The following is a 16,974-nucleotide window of genomic DNA, read 5'->3' as shown; positions in this document are numbered from 1 at the left end:
AAGTGCATCCGTATTTCACTGGTGCAATCAATGATACAGTAACCAAGGGAATAACTGTCATTACCCACATTAAAAACAATTACAGAGTTTGAACATAAATCTTGAAGAGGTTTGTACATTTCTCCGTTGAATTGGACTTTTATTGCCTTTACCCCGGGCTTGTGCGGGTGCCCACAGCAAGGAAAGAGCTCTTCCGTTGCTTAGCATCTGTTTGCTCTTGCTGACGATGAACCACAGTAAGGATCAGGATTTAAATTGTTCCCACACAATTTCTCTAGTTCCCATTGACTTAAACAGCTCAGACCAAGCTTTACTTCTAGGATGTCAATTTGGACACATGGAAGATGGTAGCTCTAGCATTTGAGGTTTTCAGGAGGAACAGCTTTACTTGAGAAACAGACAACATTTTCTACAGACCCGTGGATCTTTCTGTAGAAGGGTATGTGGCACAGTCCCAGGTCTGGCTGCAACATCAATAGGGTTGGAAGTCTAGAAATACCACAAGGAAAGACAGCATTAATGAGTAATTAAACAATGCATAAAAGCCACAGAAAGTGAAAACCAGTACTTCTTTACGATTCACATTGCCTACGCAATGAAGATAAACTTTTTAAAGAGGAAAGGATAACCACTATAATTGACTCAATAATACATGTATTATCATCTCAATTTTCAAACTTTCATTGTCCACAAACTTCCCATTACTTTAACACAATACACATGAGGGAACAGGGACTGTTTACTCTGGAAAATGTTTCCACTATCAAAAACCTGATTAGCAACGTACTTATGATACGGCATCTCAAGTAGTATTTGGAGGACGAAGCTTGGGCTCTGCTGCTTATCAATAATGCACTGGAACTGGCTAAAACTGCTGTCGGCACACAAAGCATCAGTAATCTCTTCAGTCACTGTACAAGGATCTGAACTCCATCCACAATGAACTGTTACCATATGGGTATCAGGAAAAAGCATCATCCAGTTGAAAAAAATTAAAGCTTTTCCCATGATTTGAATGTAAGTATTCAGCTAATATAACAAAACGCAGCTCTGTGGAAAAAAACCAAACCAACAAACAAAACCCCTACATTTAGGCAGAGCTCCTTCCTACGTTAAGATGCAGAAAAAAGAAATAAGCTACAGTACAACTAACAATTAAATAACAGAGCTGTTAACAGTCTGATTACCACACATATGAAGAATTCCACTAATGAACTGCAATTTACATATTCAGTCATTACAGTGGATGGGCCAATTTAAGAAAGGTGTCGTCTCTGCAGAAATTTCAGCCCTGATTTCAGTCTTTAGCTGCAAAGACTACAGACTACAGAATATGATTTCCTCCCACTTATAAATCAAGGGTGACTTCATGGAAACAAAAGACAAAACCCCTCAAACTCACCACATTTATCTATCCTAGCTATCACCTACGAGAGGAGAACCAAATCAGTGTATTGCACAGTGGTGGAGCTGTGAGGTAATTATGGAACTGAGTAAACAGTAAGGATCATGATTTCTTACATTTTTGATTATGACATGACCTTACATCAATGCATACTACCCAAGAACTAAATACATCGCTTCTAAAGTTAACTATGGCATTCTATATATTTTTTTTTTAAAAAGTATGTAGATGTATCTGAACCTAACGAGAAATAACTTCTCTTTGTAGTGAATTTGGAAAAAGCCAATTGTCCTCCATGGAATCCGGCTTAACTCAGATCTCAAGTGCTCCAGAACCCAAACCACACGCTAACCCCAGAGCTAACGTGGCTCACAGCACCAGGGCATCCGAGCGCCTCTTACCTTGGGTTGAAATGCTCCTTGCAGCGAGCCAAAGGGGCCGGTTGGAGGAATCATGGGAGGAATACCTGATACAGCTGGAGGATAGGAGTGAAACAGCTGTAACCGAAAGACAGAAGAACATAAATACGAGTGCATGTCAAGATGACGTCAGGAGGCTGAACAAGACAGAAAGCATTCCTGCATCAAACTGGGGAAATGGCACATGGAGAAACTGAGAAGCACTGAGGAAGTGATCTTGTCGCAACGATGTTAGTTAAAGCAGTCCATGAAATGTTCACAAATGTCATGACGCTCAGAGCTTAAAAGCAGTTCCAAAATCATAAAGCAGCAACCTGTCCCCTGGATTAGGCCACCATAGCGTACGAGAGACTTTTTTTTCCCCAACTATTAATTTTTAAATTGGATGGAAGTTTTCAATGGGTTCAGTCTGCAAACCATTTCAAGAGACAAGGCAGAGTATGTTGAGCCAAATAAGACTCAGAAAACTACTGTTTAAGTGGAAACAAACCCTTACGAATTCTAGGACACTGTATCATCACAACCCCACTAGTACAGTAGGATTTTAATAGTATCTGTAGGAAATGAGGAAAATATGCACAATTCTTACTTCATTAGCCTGTCTGAGAGGATATCCTGATGCATCTAATACTAGCACAGAGACAATCTATTTGTTAAAAAATATTATTTAAACAAAATGCTGAGGCAGAACCTGCCCAAAAAATTTAGGGTGCTGCTTTTATAAAGACAGACTACTAAGCATAAAAAAGTGCATGTCTCCACCGCCCTCACTGATCCCGATGTATCTGTTCTAAGGGAATTTAGCAAAAAAAAAAAGAAAAAAAAAAAGGCGGTGGTTCTGTACTAACACAGACAAACACGTGGGAAGGAAGCAAGTGAACCGTAACATCCAAATCTCATCTTGTCTCTGTGGTCCGGCTGTGAATCTTTTACTCATGCTGTAACACAGTTAACTTGCCCAATTCCACAGGAAATGCTGAGATTACACACAAAATTGCTTTCTGGTTCAAAGAATCACACTCCAAACACATTCTCACTCTGAAATCTCGGGATCTAGCACGGGATGGCTGCTATCTCCACTGGTATTGCCACCCAAACACCTACGGGGTTATCTGGCCGATACAAAGTCACCTCTGAACACAGCTGATCAAAAATCTATCTACTGCTACTTTTAAGATCAAAATAAATGAGTTAATGGCCAATTGAACAGAAGCAGGACTGGGCAAAGTAAAAGACTGGACATGTGGAGTGGGCAAACACTGAGAAAATCACACCAAAGTAAATCAGTATTGCAAAGTTTTGATGAATTTGTGTATGCCGGGCATATGTATGTGCTTTTCTTACTCGTCCTTCCTTCCACTAGCTTATCTTGCAAGGTCATTTATCCATATCATACTTACTGAAAGCTGAGAAAATATTTCAGTATTGTAGAGGTATCAAAAGATTTTCTTGGTTTGAAAGCATGGTATCAAGTCTCCTTTCATACCATGTTTCTATTGTTGGGTTTAATTCTATTTAATTTGGACCTGCTCCATTCGGTGATGCAGAAAGCATTTTTCGATTAGCTGATACTAAACTGTAGGCGTTTGAGAAATCATTAAGAGACACATGTCCGCATTTACAATAACTTTTAATGAGTAAAATGTGTTTTAAATCCTCCAGTGTCTTCTGCATTTAATTCTGTGTGTAATGGACTAATTCCAAACGATGGAAAGAGATGTAATACTTAATATTCTATTGGCTATGACTAATAACAAGGAATGCTTTCCTTAAGAGTTTTGTAACAACTGATAAGTTAATTACACGTGACCTTTCCTCAAGGTAAGGATTATTAATAAAATATAAATATTGTATCTCCAGGATGTCTTTGTATCAGTTAAATTCCTGCAGCCTTCAAAATACATCCTTCATAGTCAGTGTTTTCTTTTTCTCCCTCTCTTTTGAGCCACGTTTTCCCCATCTAGCTTTCTTCAGGGAACAACGTAGTAGCTTATCTGGGGCCAGGTGTGAACCGCAGGTACCAGTAGTGCCTCACTGTGCTGCAGCAAGCACCACCCTCCCTCCTCCCGACTGTAACATCAGAGAGGCCAAGAAAGAAAACTGTTTTAAATCTCTCCATGAGCTTCTGTGCGAGCTGTGCTCTCCACTCCATAGATGGAATTTAACTCTCCAGCAGACACCTTGTTCTCCTGCAGAGTTCACTTACAGGCTTTAAAAACACCGCCAGCTTTTTTTAAGGTATCTGAATTCTTGGTGCGGATCTGGCCACTAGGAAAAGGTCTACGGAAGGGCCACAGTTTCACGGTGCTTCTACCACAGGGAAGGCCCTGTTGGGTCGGCACTTAGGTCAGCAGAAGTACGCCTTTTGATACCGCCGCTGCTCAGGGAACTGACGCGGGCAGTTCCCCTGCTACCTGGATAATCTGTAGTCGCAGCAGAAAAGACGACTGAAACGCCCTGGCTAGTACGGCACTGCTGTAGTTGAAGACTCTTAATCCAACGTAATTAGTAGCCACCATGTCGAACACCTTGTACTAGCTTGCTGAATATCCAACAGACGCAATAGTGATTACTTTGCAACTGCTTCACAGGGACAAACCTCTCCTGAAGGAAGGGCAGGGGAAGCATAATGGACCAGAGCTCTGCCGGTGGAGCTCTGCCAAGTTCGATAGCACGGCTCACTGGCTAACAGAGAACAACGTGCACTTTGACAGGGGTAACACCATGACCTTTACAACCCAGGTAACTGCCAGGTTTGTAAGAGATTATGTCACTGAATTTGAAAAGCATATACAGTTGGAGACTTCTGCAATGCTTCCTACATTACATGTCAACTTCTGTGCTTTATTTGTCTAAAATCAATTTACCTATTTCCCAGTTCCGTGTTCTTGCTTGAATCAACATGCCACATTGATGATAATGTATCTTCTGAACCTACGTAAAGCTCAGCAAATAAAAGTGCAATTTTGCAAACAATGATGCAACTGAGCAGCATCACCCTTTTGAGTAAAGTGATTATTGTAGGCTTAAATGTTTGCCTAGAACTCCTAGAGCTCTGATCCTGCAAACACACTCATATAGTTAAACTTACTTGAATGAGGTGTCAGGAATTAGTAAGACTATCCACAGGTACTACAGGCACGAGCTCTTGGCAGGAACTAACAGCTGTTTCATTGGTACAGCAGGAAGCATCACACTATCATCCAAGCCAGTTTTCTTTGCCCAGTTCCACTTCTAAGCAAAACCAACACATAAAGCCAAGTGCTTTGCAAATTTCTGAGTGCTGATGCAGTACTCCTTCTCTCATCAAAATATCACTATTGGATTTAGAAATTCTTGTCATATTCAACGGGACACCTGCCTCTGCCAATATGACGAAGGAAATGCAACCCGTATTTCAGCAGCAAACCAATCAGTAGATTCAAACCTTTAAGAGCAGAAGCTTCACAATTAACTGGAATATTAAAATCAGTTTATCTCAAGAAATAACACTTTTGGTAGCTCTTAGATAAACACATGGCTGGATTCATGTTGCTGTCATCTAACAGAGCTTTCAAAACATAACAAGCCCAGTGGATCAGATGTGCCTTTGAAATCTGAAGAACAAGACAACTTTTCAGATTTTATGAAAGAAAACATGATATATTAGGAAAACTATTAGATTACCTATCCCTGAAGGATTTGTATGATAGTTTGTCATTTCATTTCAAGTTTCTTAGCAATATCAGTCTACGGGTTTGTGGCACAACTGAAACACAGTGATGAAATTACTGCTCTCCTCTTCATGTAACAGTCAGCTCTTCTGCCTCATCTTTTCACATCAAACCTGTCTTCAAATGGTGTACGAGCAAGAGATCTTTTGATTGGAAAAGCTGATACTGCATCTTTACCAGAAACAAGCACCACGAACGCAAGCCTTCAAAAGCCAAAGCAACCAAGAACGATAATGGTAAATCCTGGAGTGATGATTAGGGAGAGATTCGACATTGTGCCATTGATTGAGTGGTGATCCCAACCCACCACAGAAAAGCAGTTAAGTCAGTTTTAAAGAGAGTAATAAAACTCACACTGTGACGGTAGAAGGGGTCAACTTTTGTAGGGTATTTGTCAAACTGCAAAGGGATCAAAGCACAAACTAGTTACTTTTTATTTCCTTGCTTTAGCTCTGTTGGTAAAATAGAAGACTACTTCTCTATTATTTGGCTACCAACAGAGAAGGAAAAATATGCAGAAAATTCGTTTCCAATGAAACTGTTTGGGATTTTTCTTTCTTCAAGGTAAAACAAGGTCTTTACGAGACAGCAAAAAGGAGGAGGCACCAGAGGGCACCACTCCAAGCACTGGGAAGTCCCAGTTATGAGTGCCTTCAGCCAGCAGCCTCGTCCCTCAGCCCCTGCGCTGCCACCTGAACCTACTGCACATGTGACAACTGCGAGGAAGGGACAGTCCTTCCTCTCCTACCCAACCACACCTGGGCAACAGAATACTCCTTCCCTGCAACCTGGCAAATTCTTAAATTTTTGTAATAAAGAATAGAGTTGTGCTCTACTTATCCTCACATTTCTGCCTGGGGTACGCACCATGGGCGGTGCTGGCGTTGGCATGATGGCAGTGGGTGGGATGGCGTGAGGGAAAGGCGTGAAGGTGTGCTGGTGTGTGTGTTGGTGTGTGTGCTGGTGTTGGTGCTGGTGCTGGTGGAACTCGGTCCTCAGGTACGGCGGCGGGCCCAGGGAGGCACCGCGATCTGCGCTTTGCGAGGCCAAAAATCGCGTGTTTAGTTCCTGACGGAGAAGATCTTGTTCTGAAATACAAACAGCAAAACAATCCCCCATGAGCTCAGGGACTTTTCCAGACCTTGTGCCACTTACTTTTTGCTGGCTGTGGTAGCAACGCTGTATTTAAAACTTCCTGGTGGTAAATCATGACACTGTACAGGGAAGAAAACTCCCTCAGATCTTCCCCAAAGGCCTAAGAGACAGAAGAAAGTCTCCATTTCCCCTCTCTCAGCAAGCCTGTCCTCACTACAGAATTCCTCCAAGCATAACCTGAGGGGTCTCTCTAAATCTATATGGACATACTCCTAAATAGCTAAGGCGGTACAGGTAAGCTGGAGTGAAGTCGACATCCAGGGGCTGCTGCTGACATGAGCACCCTGCTGCGGGGACACAAACCCAAGTTACTCAAATGCTGATAATCCTCCATTTTCTTCCCCTAGTTCCCTCTCAGTGACTTGGGAGGAACAGACACTTTACGACTCCCCACAGTCAGTCTACAAGAGCACCACTTTCTCCACTGATACAAACCTCTACGTCTTGCACCCTCCCTGCTAAAAACTTGCATGGACACGAGCTCGGGACCGCTGTGTGCGCAGCCACTGGAGCCCTTCCCTCCAGCCAGGAAAGCGATGCTGAGCACAGACCACCGCTGCAGCAAAGACGTTTGCTAAGGGGTCACAGGTTGTGTGTGGGCACATTGTGAACTCCAGTGTGCCTTCACCATGCAGAGAAAAAAATAGACATGGAAGAAGCATAGCCTTCCAAAAGCGTCATTCCCAGGGCAGACAAAAAGTCACTGGGTATGTCTAGGTGGTTTTTAGCTTTGGTATCACTCCAAATCATTCAGCAACGAGTACAGCCTCTACCCAACCAAACAGCCCTCATCCAATGGACCAAAAAGAATTATTCTGACTAAAACTGGAGATAATCGGACTCCTACGCTGCACTAGACATGCTCGGGCCGTGACCCGTCTGTCTCTTACCTGAGTAAGTACTACCAGCTGGGTGTCCTGGAACCTGCAGTGTCCCTGACGTCAATGGAGGTGGAGGAGGCAAAGCCGTAGGAGGGGCAAACATATTGGGGTGATGTGGGTGTGCGGGGGGCTGGAGGGTGGGCGTGAAGGTATGCAGCGGGCTGTGGCTGGGTAAAGAGAGGGGGAATGGTGAGGCTGAGGGATGGTGAGATATGTGTGGAGGAGGGGCCTGAGTCTTGGCAGGAGTGCTGCTTCTGCTGCTGCTGTTAATGAAAAGAAAAGCAATTAAGCGTTGCATGGAAGAGAGAAAAGCTCCAAACATACACATACACAACCCCACCAAGCTATGCATGGCTCATGTTAAACACATTACGAAAGTAAGTTATATATTACAAATGCAAGTTACTATTCTACTTTTATATCAATACCACTGTGATACTCCTTTCTCCTACCACCTGCTGTACCTTTTCTAGTATCTTTTACTTCCTGTGGTCCCTCCACACCAAAACCCAAGATAGATTCTCTCTCTCTCCCCCCATAAGAGCTTAACATTCTGTCCTCCAACAACACAAGAATGACACACAAAGGAGTAATCAGCCCTGTGCATTCATTACTTAATTATCAGGTCCTTTCTACATGACTGCTTCTGATTCATGTTTTCAGGCAAATGAAGCTCAAAATCAGTGATCACTGCATTAATAGAAGTTTAATTTTTTTTTGCTATGACTTAGTAAGATGAAAGGCTGCAGAAAATGTTGAGAAGGCAACAATGGATATATGCTTATTGTACAGTTAACGCCTCTCTCTACCCCCACAATAGCAAAATAAGTATTTGTGATTACATTGGTTGCAATTTTTCAGGTTTCATCTCCTACTGATGAGGAGGAGATATTTAAAATTTCTTCATGTAGTGCTTAATTCTACTAGTCATTATTTCAAGTAACAACACGCTTCTATTGCAGTGACTTTTAAAAAACAAGCAATACGAACTTGGTTACAAACAAACTGAAGTCTTAAACACCTCCCAGACTTTAGTCAAACCATGAAGCAACCATAACACTGGTTCACCAGGTATTGAAGGACACCATCTGCCCGCTGGGAGGTCAGATTTGGGGAAAGATGACCTAGTGGTGACAGCTCAGAGCAGGGGAAACCTGACGTCCCTAACTCACAGAGACATCATAGGTTCCTGTGAACATGTTGTTTAATCTCTCTGTTCATCTTTGTTATCCCCCTATAAAAGGTGATGTTTATCTCACTGTGGCCAAGTGAAGAGAAAACCACCAAAGACTGCAAGGTGCCAGCAGTGCAGGAAAAAAATAAGCTTTAAAGTCATTGATGCAAGACCATTTGTGCCCGGCTGTCAGCAGGGCCAACAGCAGCTGTACCACACTTCTCGCTCTAGGGCATGTCAGTAGTCGGAGAAAGCAGAAGGGGTGTACAGGGACGGGAGGGTAGAAGACGACAGCCTTCAGAGAACAGGCCAACCTGCCAGCATTAGGATTTTCTTCCCCTGGTCTATATTGCATAAAATCCCTCCAAAAAACTGAGTACACAGTAACAGTCAGGCAAAGTCAAAGCGAATTAACTAAGTGCTTGCCAATACCTAGCATTCATGGGAACGCTGGATCAGAAATAAAGTGATTCTGGCTCATTTCAGGGAAGGAATTAACGTTAAATGCACAGAATCTCCTTTATTTCCCAGTGACGGGACGGGATGTGCTGTTACTTCTCTCCTTTAGCTAATTCATTGCCACTTCCCCCAGGGATGGTAAAGCATCTCCACCAGGCACCGGGCCTGCAAAGACAGGGGGCTTCAGCGCGCACGCGTCTGCTCGCCTACCTTAAGCTGTTGAGGCTCAAACTGCTGCTGTTATAGGCAGAGAGTGGCTGCGAGAGGCTCTGAGCGGCTGGATGGGGCTGCACCGGAGGGAGGGCTGGGTGGGCCGGCTGCACTGGCGACTGCGGCCGAGGCGGGTGCTGGACGGGCGGCTGCGGCGCCGGCGGGCGGGCGGCTTCTTCTGGGGCTGGCGGCAGCTGCGGGGCTGGCGGCGGGGGCGGCTGGGCAGGAGCCTCCGGGCGCGGGGCGAGCGCAGGGCTGGGGCAGGGCGCCTCAGGCTGCGGCTCCGACTGGGGCTGGGCCAAAGGCTTCGTCACCTGAGGACAAGGGTCTTTAGGCACCACAGGCTCAAGTATTGGGTCTTTACTGCTCTCCTGGCTCTTCTCTTGACTCCTTTCTAATCCTGATATTTTCGGGACAGCTGGGCCCCTAGCACCAGGGTCGTCATTTTCCGCTAGCGTACTGACTCCTAACTCTTTATCTGCAACAACAAAAGAAAGAGATGAAACAGTTTTAAGTGTGTGATAAAATGGGCAAAATCAAACTAACTGCTGCGCCAGAGTCGTGCTCCAGGCAGCTACGTTTTGTTTTCACCAAGGACTGTGCCAACGTGAAACTGAATCAAATCCAAAGTCATTTCCAGCAGCATCCCTAACCCTCAAGTCCTTCTCCTAGTACTACTTCTCCTGTTTTATCATAAGAAGAAAGTTTCTGGTTGTCTTCAATAATGTACAAAAAAGAAAGCACACAGAAGTTGAGCTGAGTGCAGAGGTTCAAGTGCTCTAAAACTCTTGAGTCAGACCTCCCCAAAATTCCCCACCTCTGCCTTAGGGAAAATACCAGGAGGGGTTGTGCTTTGCTTCTTTCTGTCTCTGGAGCACAACCCACATCGGGTCCTCCGCACTTGCCTCCCGGGTCTTGGCTCCTAGGGATTCATTTCCCAACTTTCCTGTGCAACCATGCTAGAATTACATTTGCACAATAATCACGTTACTCCAGGACCTGGGGCCATAAAACAGTGCTGGTAACTTTGTGACTGTAGGTAGTATCACCTATAGGCGTATTTGGCAAAATCAGTCCCTAAGCGGTCACATAAAACCCACTGAAATTATCTACGGAATCACGTCAGCACAACTTGCCGCAGTGCGAGGGGTAGAGCCCGCAGGAAGCCGGGCTCCACTGCGTTCTCTGCTTGGAGAGCTGCTCGTTTCCCAGGCACATCCCTTTATCCCCAACCACTATTACACGTTTCCTACAACACCTCTACTGCCTGGACTGCCAAATGAACAGAACAAAAAGGTTAAGGGAAATAACGTGGGTTTGCCTCAGTTTTTCTTTCGGTGACATTCATTTTAGACGTTAGTTTTCAAAGAATGGCCAAAGAAGTCAAGAAGGTGATGGCATCAGTCCTAAGTGTTTTCTTTAAAGACCAGGGAGTTGGACAACACACTCTGTGTCTTAGTGTATGCATCTGCCTCTTGTCTTCTTTCTCCTATAACTCTCCTCAAAATAAACCCCTGGTAGAGAAGACAGACCCCGTTCAGTACTACTATTTCCTATTGTTGTTACTTTTCCATCACTCCCTTGCTGACCCACTGAGGGAACAAAGGCAATGTGAGCTCTGTGTCTTATTACACGAGATCCAAACCTTAAAACACGTATTAGCAGGAAGCCAGGCTTTTTTGGTTTCACTGGTCATGGAGTGACTTGGTTTTGTTTTCCAGCTCTTTAATAATCATTAATATCATTATCATTTTAATATTTGCCACCGTGGAGTTCTGCTCACTGGGGCTCTACTGCAATTTCCCATTTGAATCACTCCCCAAACCTTCTGCCAAGGAATGTCTGATGCATGGCACCCCTTTGCACCAATCTGGGGGAGTGCGGCTGACCCAGGACAGAAAAGGCAATGCCTGCAGCCAGGCTCAATTAGGAGCACCATTTAGGGCAATATTGCACAGCCATTCTGAGCAGCTGGACTTACACCTCTGGCAATTAGGAAACAAAGTGTAAGGGAAACACGCAAGATTTGAGGGGGTTTGGGAGAAGCTTGTAATTAAAAAAGCATCCAGTGTTCCAAGTAATCTTTAGACAGGAAAACTTTACTCATTCTTCCGCCAATTTTAAGGGGTAAAATGAATAAATGCATAATAAAATAATACACATTCAGAGAAAATTGTTGACAGCTACGTTGTTCAAACCCTGAAGCAAAGGAGTGCAAATAAAGACGAAGGGGAGAGTACCCTGCCAGTCCATAGCCTGGGCACAGAGGTGTTTGCCAACCTTCACATCACGAGAGCTGCCACAGACAGCCTGGCAGAAACGTGTCAAAAACGTATCACCATTTGGGTTTCATTTCGTACAGATTAGAAAAAAAACATGTCAGACCCCTGACTACTAAGTGTTTTACAGGCCCTGTGCAATGGTGAGCAGCCTGGTAAAGTGGAGTTCAGGTTGTTTTAGTAGTTTGTGGACAGGAGATGGGGAAAAAACCTTTGGGGGGCAAAACGGAGCTAAAGAGGAGAAGATGAAAGAGAGAAAAAGAAGGGAAAAAACCTAAACAGACTTATTTGATGAGGACATACTTTAATCAGTTCTGGACTCTGCAATCTGTTACAGGCACAGAGGCTCCTCCACAAATTTGGATCAGAAGGCTATGGGGGCAATAGTGGGAAGCCAGAGGAACAAAACTAACTACCCTGCTGTATGCCCAAGGTCTATGTCATCGCAATTAAACTGCAGGTTCTAAAGAAAGGAAACTCCGTTTGCATTAATTCAGTGAATCAATCCTGTTTGATCAAACATTATTAAAAGTTAGACAGAGTGTGATCACCATGTGTTAAGGCAGGTCCCCGAGGAGGAAAGAAATGAGCAACAGTTTGTTCAGGAATACGTAGATCTATGTTCCTAGTCCTTACAGGTCTAAGAGTTATAGGATTATATTTTTTTTTTTGACAGAAAGGCATAATAATTAGGGCTTGGAGGGCTTAGCCCTGTCATTAGAAATGCCCTGCAAGACGAATACAGTAGGTGGTCTGAAAATCCTGCAGAGGTGATACCTCCAAATCTATGGGGAACACCTTGCACTCAGTGCATTCATTAAATCTTTTCATTTGATATTTTTAGTGGCTCTGGGTGTGTAACATTTATTTGGCACAGTTCTCTGCTGGGGAGTTTGTTCCTCATGCAGTTGTTCCTCCTCCCCTGGAGAAAAGGGCTATGAATCCTAGTGTCTCCTGGGTATTTTTTTGCTGCTGCTTACATCTTCATTACACAGCCCCTTAAGTACCATTCCTGTTAGTTTGTAGCTTAGAAGATGCCAGATTTAGTAAGATAATGTTACGACAAACGTCAAACACTGAACGGGTGCACAGCTTCTCCCTCCCTCTCTTACATCACTGCACCTACGCTGTACCCGAACAGTATCAGATGTCCAGGAGTCTCTCCAACCCCAGTATGCCTGATACGTGCAGCCCTGCATGGTCGATAGTTATGATATACAACTCAGAAAGAATTCTTCATCCCACAGTATCTATTTAGGGAGCTGAATTCCCACATCAGTGGTGAACATCACCAATTACATGTTTCATGAGGGCTCAAGTCTTCATCAACAGTACTTCAAGGTCACATATACAAGATCACTCTTTTTCTACAGCACGTCTTTGCACATCATTTCTGAAGGCTGACCAACTAGCTCAGTGTAAAAGCTAAGGAGAAAAAAGCCCTTCATGGCACTACGACACAGACAACCCAACTGCACAACCTTCCCCGTTTGTTTATACACCATAGGAACTCATCTCCGTCCAACAGCTAAAGCAGCAAGCTAACTTGATTTGATGGTGGTCTCCACACTCTGGATAAAGTGAAACTACTGCACTGGTATTCAGAAGAGAGTAACTGCGGTGTAACTTCTGCGCTGACACAGGCTTCCCTTTTTCCACTGGGTTGATATTGCATCCAGCAGCAGTCCGTCTTTTTACCAAAAAAGGAACAAAGCCATAATTCGATGCTTTCTGAGGACTGAGAAGAAACATTGGCTAAGATTGTCCCACACCAACAGGACATGTAACTTCCATTATCTTCCTTTCCTGTCTTTGCCCTTTGACGTGTCTTAAATCTCAAATTCCTCTATTTTTCACTTAACACACGCAATCTGGGGATCTCTCAAGATGCAGGACTCTCAGTCCCCTCCAAGCAACACAAGTGCAGTTAGTAGTTTGCTGTCTCTACGTGATTATTACTTGGTTGGCTCAATAACACCAGAGGAGCAGACAAGGCCACACTGGGAAGACCTGTAAGTAAACCAAATGACTGCATGTGAACTAGAGAGACTCTGCAGCTGTGAGTTTACATCATATTTTATACACATTCCATGAACATACACATACACACACGCACTCCCATGTGTTTGTATACATGTATGTTACCTGTAATACATACACATTTATATTTATACCCATATGTTATATGTATACACATCGTTGACAGAGAAATACACAGTGCATGCAAATACTTCCATTAAAAGACACGGATTTTTATAATGAACACAGGCTATATGCAGCGTTCAGCTGAAATGCCATTGCCTCTCTTCCTAATGTGCAAATCAGTAAAATTTGACCTAAACTCAGTGTTCTGGCTCCTTTTTACCACTTCAGTGATCCAAAAGAGCTAGAGGATGGCCAGAGGTGGCCAGTTGAGAACATCACAGCCACAAGACAAAGCCCAACTATCCTTCTGCTGACAAAAAGGCCCTGTGGAAATTCGCCAAATTCGAAACTCCCAGCGATTCATCAATAATGAACGCTCCCAATTTGCCTGGGCAACTGTTGTTCGCAGATAGGTTCAACATGTCTGGTTGCACCAAAGACCACAGCAGATGCGAAGTGCCAGCACAGGGCATTTCATGGTGCAAGCTGAGGCACCACCAACCTGGCCAGGTCCCGAGTAGCAGCCAAGGACGTGTGAACTGGGCATCTGTGACCTGACCTGATGGTACTGGGGGAACAAAATCTGCCTAGACAACGTCCTGCATGATGCTGTCAACTTACAGCCACCAAACCTTTTTTCTAAACACAAAATCATCCAACTTTTCCATGTCTGGAACATGAGTTTCATATGGAAACTAGACTGTATCATACCCTGTCACTCTTCCTTCTGTCCACATTAGGATTCAGCTCCTCTATGTCTGGCCTAGCAGTATTTGGGCATCTTGAGAGAGCAATTCAGAATCAATACTGAATTTTCCATTCTCCTGAGAGGGTTTTGTATTAAGCTCAAAGTTGTTATTGCACAAGTAGGAAAATTATACGAGTTTTCAGTGTTTTGCAGCATTATCTTTGGGACTGAGCATTCAGCCTACCAAGGAAGTATTTTATAGCATTACTTAATTAAAAAATATCATTCATTTGCTTTTACTACTTTGGTAAATTAAACTCTTCTCTTGACAATATTACCTCTGCCTAACTAAAATTTTCTACAAACCTCTTAATGCAAGATAAAAAAATTAGATTTTTCAAAAAATATAAGAACTATTTTCTTCAGTTTTAACATGGGTAAGTGGGCAGTTGGCGCAAACTGTCACAACCAGTACAAACCATCACAACTTCTCTGAAGTCAGTGGAATGCAGAAAACACATACCCCGCTGACCACTGGCCCTGGGAGGTATCCTTCAGCCAGCATTTTACAAGGCTTGAAATAATTAATCAGATTTAAGACCTGATTGTACATTTCATATTGATTAGACATTGGTCAATGAAACATTTGGATAAATAAAGGCAGATGACAGAAACTATTACTGCAAAGGATGGAGGAGGTTGTTGGGCACACCAGCCAACATGTATCATAAAGGCCCCAGAGCAATTCATCTGTTGTACTGGATACACACAATTTGCTAAATTTTTTTTTTTCATTTTTAGCACACAGTCATCTTTCATCCTGATTTCGAAGGACACTAACAAAGTACTTGATTATGCAAATCAAAAACATGCATTCAAAAGCATGGTTACTAGCAGCTCTGTCATCTGCTGATACCAATTATTCCACAGTAAGCAGGTATTTAGTACAACTGCATAGCACGACTTGTGACACACTTTGTACTTCATTATAAAACAGAGAAGAAAACCATTCAGGACAAAAGACTTCACTACCTCCTGTTAAAAATGTTTATCTTCTGCGCGGAAATGGATTTAATTGTCAACAATAAAGTTGCAGATCAATGAAAAGAAGCACTTAGTGGAATTGCACAAGATGTTGACAATTCTTCAGTCACTGAGCTGCTTCTGGCCTTGATTTGAGACTGCAGAGTCCTCCAATATTTCACATGAAACAATTTATTTCATCCAGCTGTTAAACAGAACATATGCCATAAATGTAACTCCTATATCCTGTATGCTGTAGGTATAATAATATTGAAAGTACTTGATGTTTTTTGAAAAAAGCACCTCTTTACTTAGTAAAAAGGAATGGGATAGAGCTTTCTAGAGAAAAGTGAAGTACAGAACATCCAAACGCCCCTCTCTTTCTGAAATCATCACATTCTACTTAATCGGAAATATATGCATGCAATTGTAACATCCTAACAGACCCCAGGAAAAAGCGACACCACGATAACTCAATCCTGCTCCAACGCACACGCACACGTGCACAGCCAAAGGTTTATTTCCAACAGGGAAATTCTCTTGGCTTCCTAACCTTTCCAGTTGAGAAGCAGTAAATTACATCACGAACTACGCAACTCCAACGTAGTCAATAGCCAGCTACCAGCGCCAGCCGGCGTGCTTACTGAAGTGGACTCCTCTCAAACGGGCTGGCAAACTTCCCACGTGGGAAGTAACGCTGACAAAGTCATTGGGGGATATTCTTTAATAACAACAGGTTTGAGCACAAAGAGCTTTAGCTTCCTGTTTCAATTCTGCATTTTAATTAAAGAAATCCAGGTCTTGCTATCACAATATTTGTAAAGCACACCCAGTTTTCACAGAAACAGAGGCAATGCCTTATTAAACCAGGCCGGAGCTCCACGCTTCCTGCCACCGAATGCAAGCAGCACAAGATTTTTCCAAAACAGATATAAAAACCTTGCAGCCAGCATATGTAAAACAACCCGCCCAACCCATGAGATCTCACGCTGATCTCTGGTCAAAGACTGGCTTATAACCAAAAGCCTGAGATTTTCTTCCAAGACTTTCTAGAATTGTGATAGCCATGGCCTTGTTATGTACATAAATCTCAAGTCCCTTCTGAGTATTCGCAAGTTCTTGCCCACAGCAGTAGATTTCTTAGCACGTCATATGAAAATATTCCTTCCACGAGGTTTTAATTTCCCACCTTTTAATTCCACTTGGTTCTTGTGAGTCTGTGAGAGAAAGACTTCTCTACGAGCTGTCAGCACCGCCTATTCCTTTACAACATTCAGTTGCTTCCCCTTCCATCTCCTTTTTAAGTTTTTCAACTCCTATCTTCCCAGGCTTGCTTCCTATGAGACTTTTCCCACATGCCTGATCAAGGCGAGATGTTATTTTTTCTGCCATCCCGTCACACCTCTTACGCTTCTGCACCACG

General features: G+C 43.4%; 1 protein-coding gene across 4 annotated transcripts in view; it reads right to left on the bottom strand.

Annotated features, from left to right (window-relative positions):
• Window positions 1-16,974, bottom strand: part of AUTS2 (activator of transcription and developmental regulator AUTS2) — a 785,815-nt gene that overhangs the window by 16,296 nt on the left and 752,545 nt on the right. For 2 of the 4 annotated variants that reach the window (XM_086475189.1, XM_086475190.1), the window contains exons 7-12: window positions 9,417-9,894; window positions 7,583-7,836; window positions 6,384-6,625; window positions 5,892-5,936; window positions 1,807-1,902; window positions 418-489 (exon numbers count right to left, since the gene is read on the bottom strand). In XM_086475189.1, the coding sequence (XP_086331315.1) occupies window positions 418-489; window positions 1,807-1,902; window positions 5,892-5,936; window positions 6,384-6,625; window positions 7,583-7,836; window positions 9,417-9,894 (1,187 nt within the window). The remainder of the gene's footprint in view (window positions 1-417; window positions 490-1,806; window positions 1,903-5,891; window positions 5,937-6,383; window positions 6,626-7,582; window positions 7,837-9,416; window positions 9,895-16,974) is intronic. The other 2 variants (XM_086475191.1, XM_086475192.1) reach the window with 2 other exon arrangements.

This window comes from Leptosomus discolor, chromosome 18 (assembly GCF_034619465.1).
Source record: "Leptosomus discolor isolate bLepDis1 chromosome 18, bLepDis1.hap2, whole genome shotgun sequence".
NCBI classification, from domain to species: Eukaryota; Metazoa; Chordata; class Aves; order Leptosomiformes; family Leptosomidae; genus Leptosomus; species Leptosomus discolor.
Note: the sequence above shows the minus strand (reverse complement) of the source record. Positions and strands in the feature narration are given on the sequence as shown.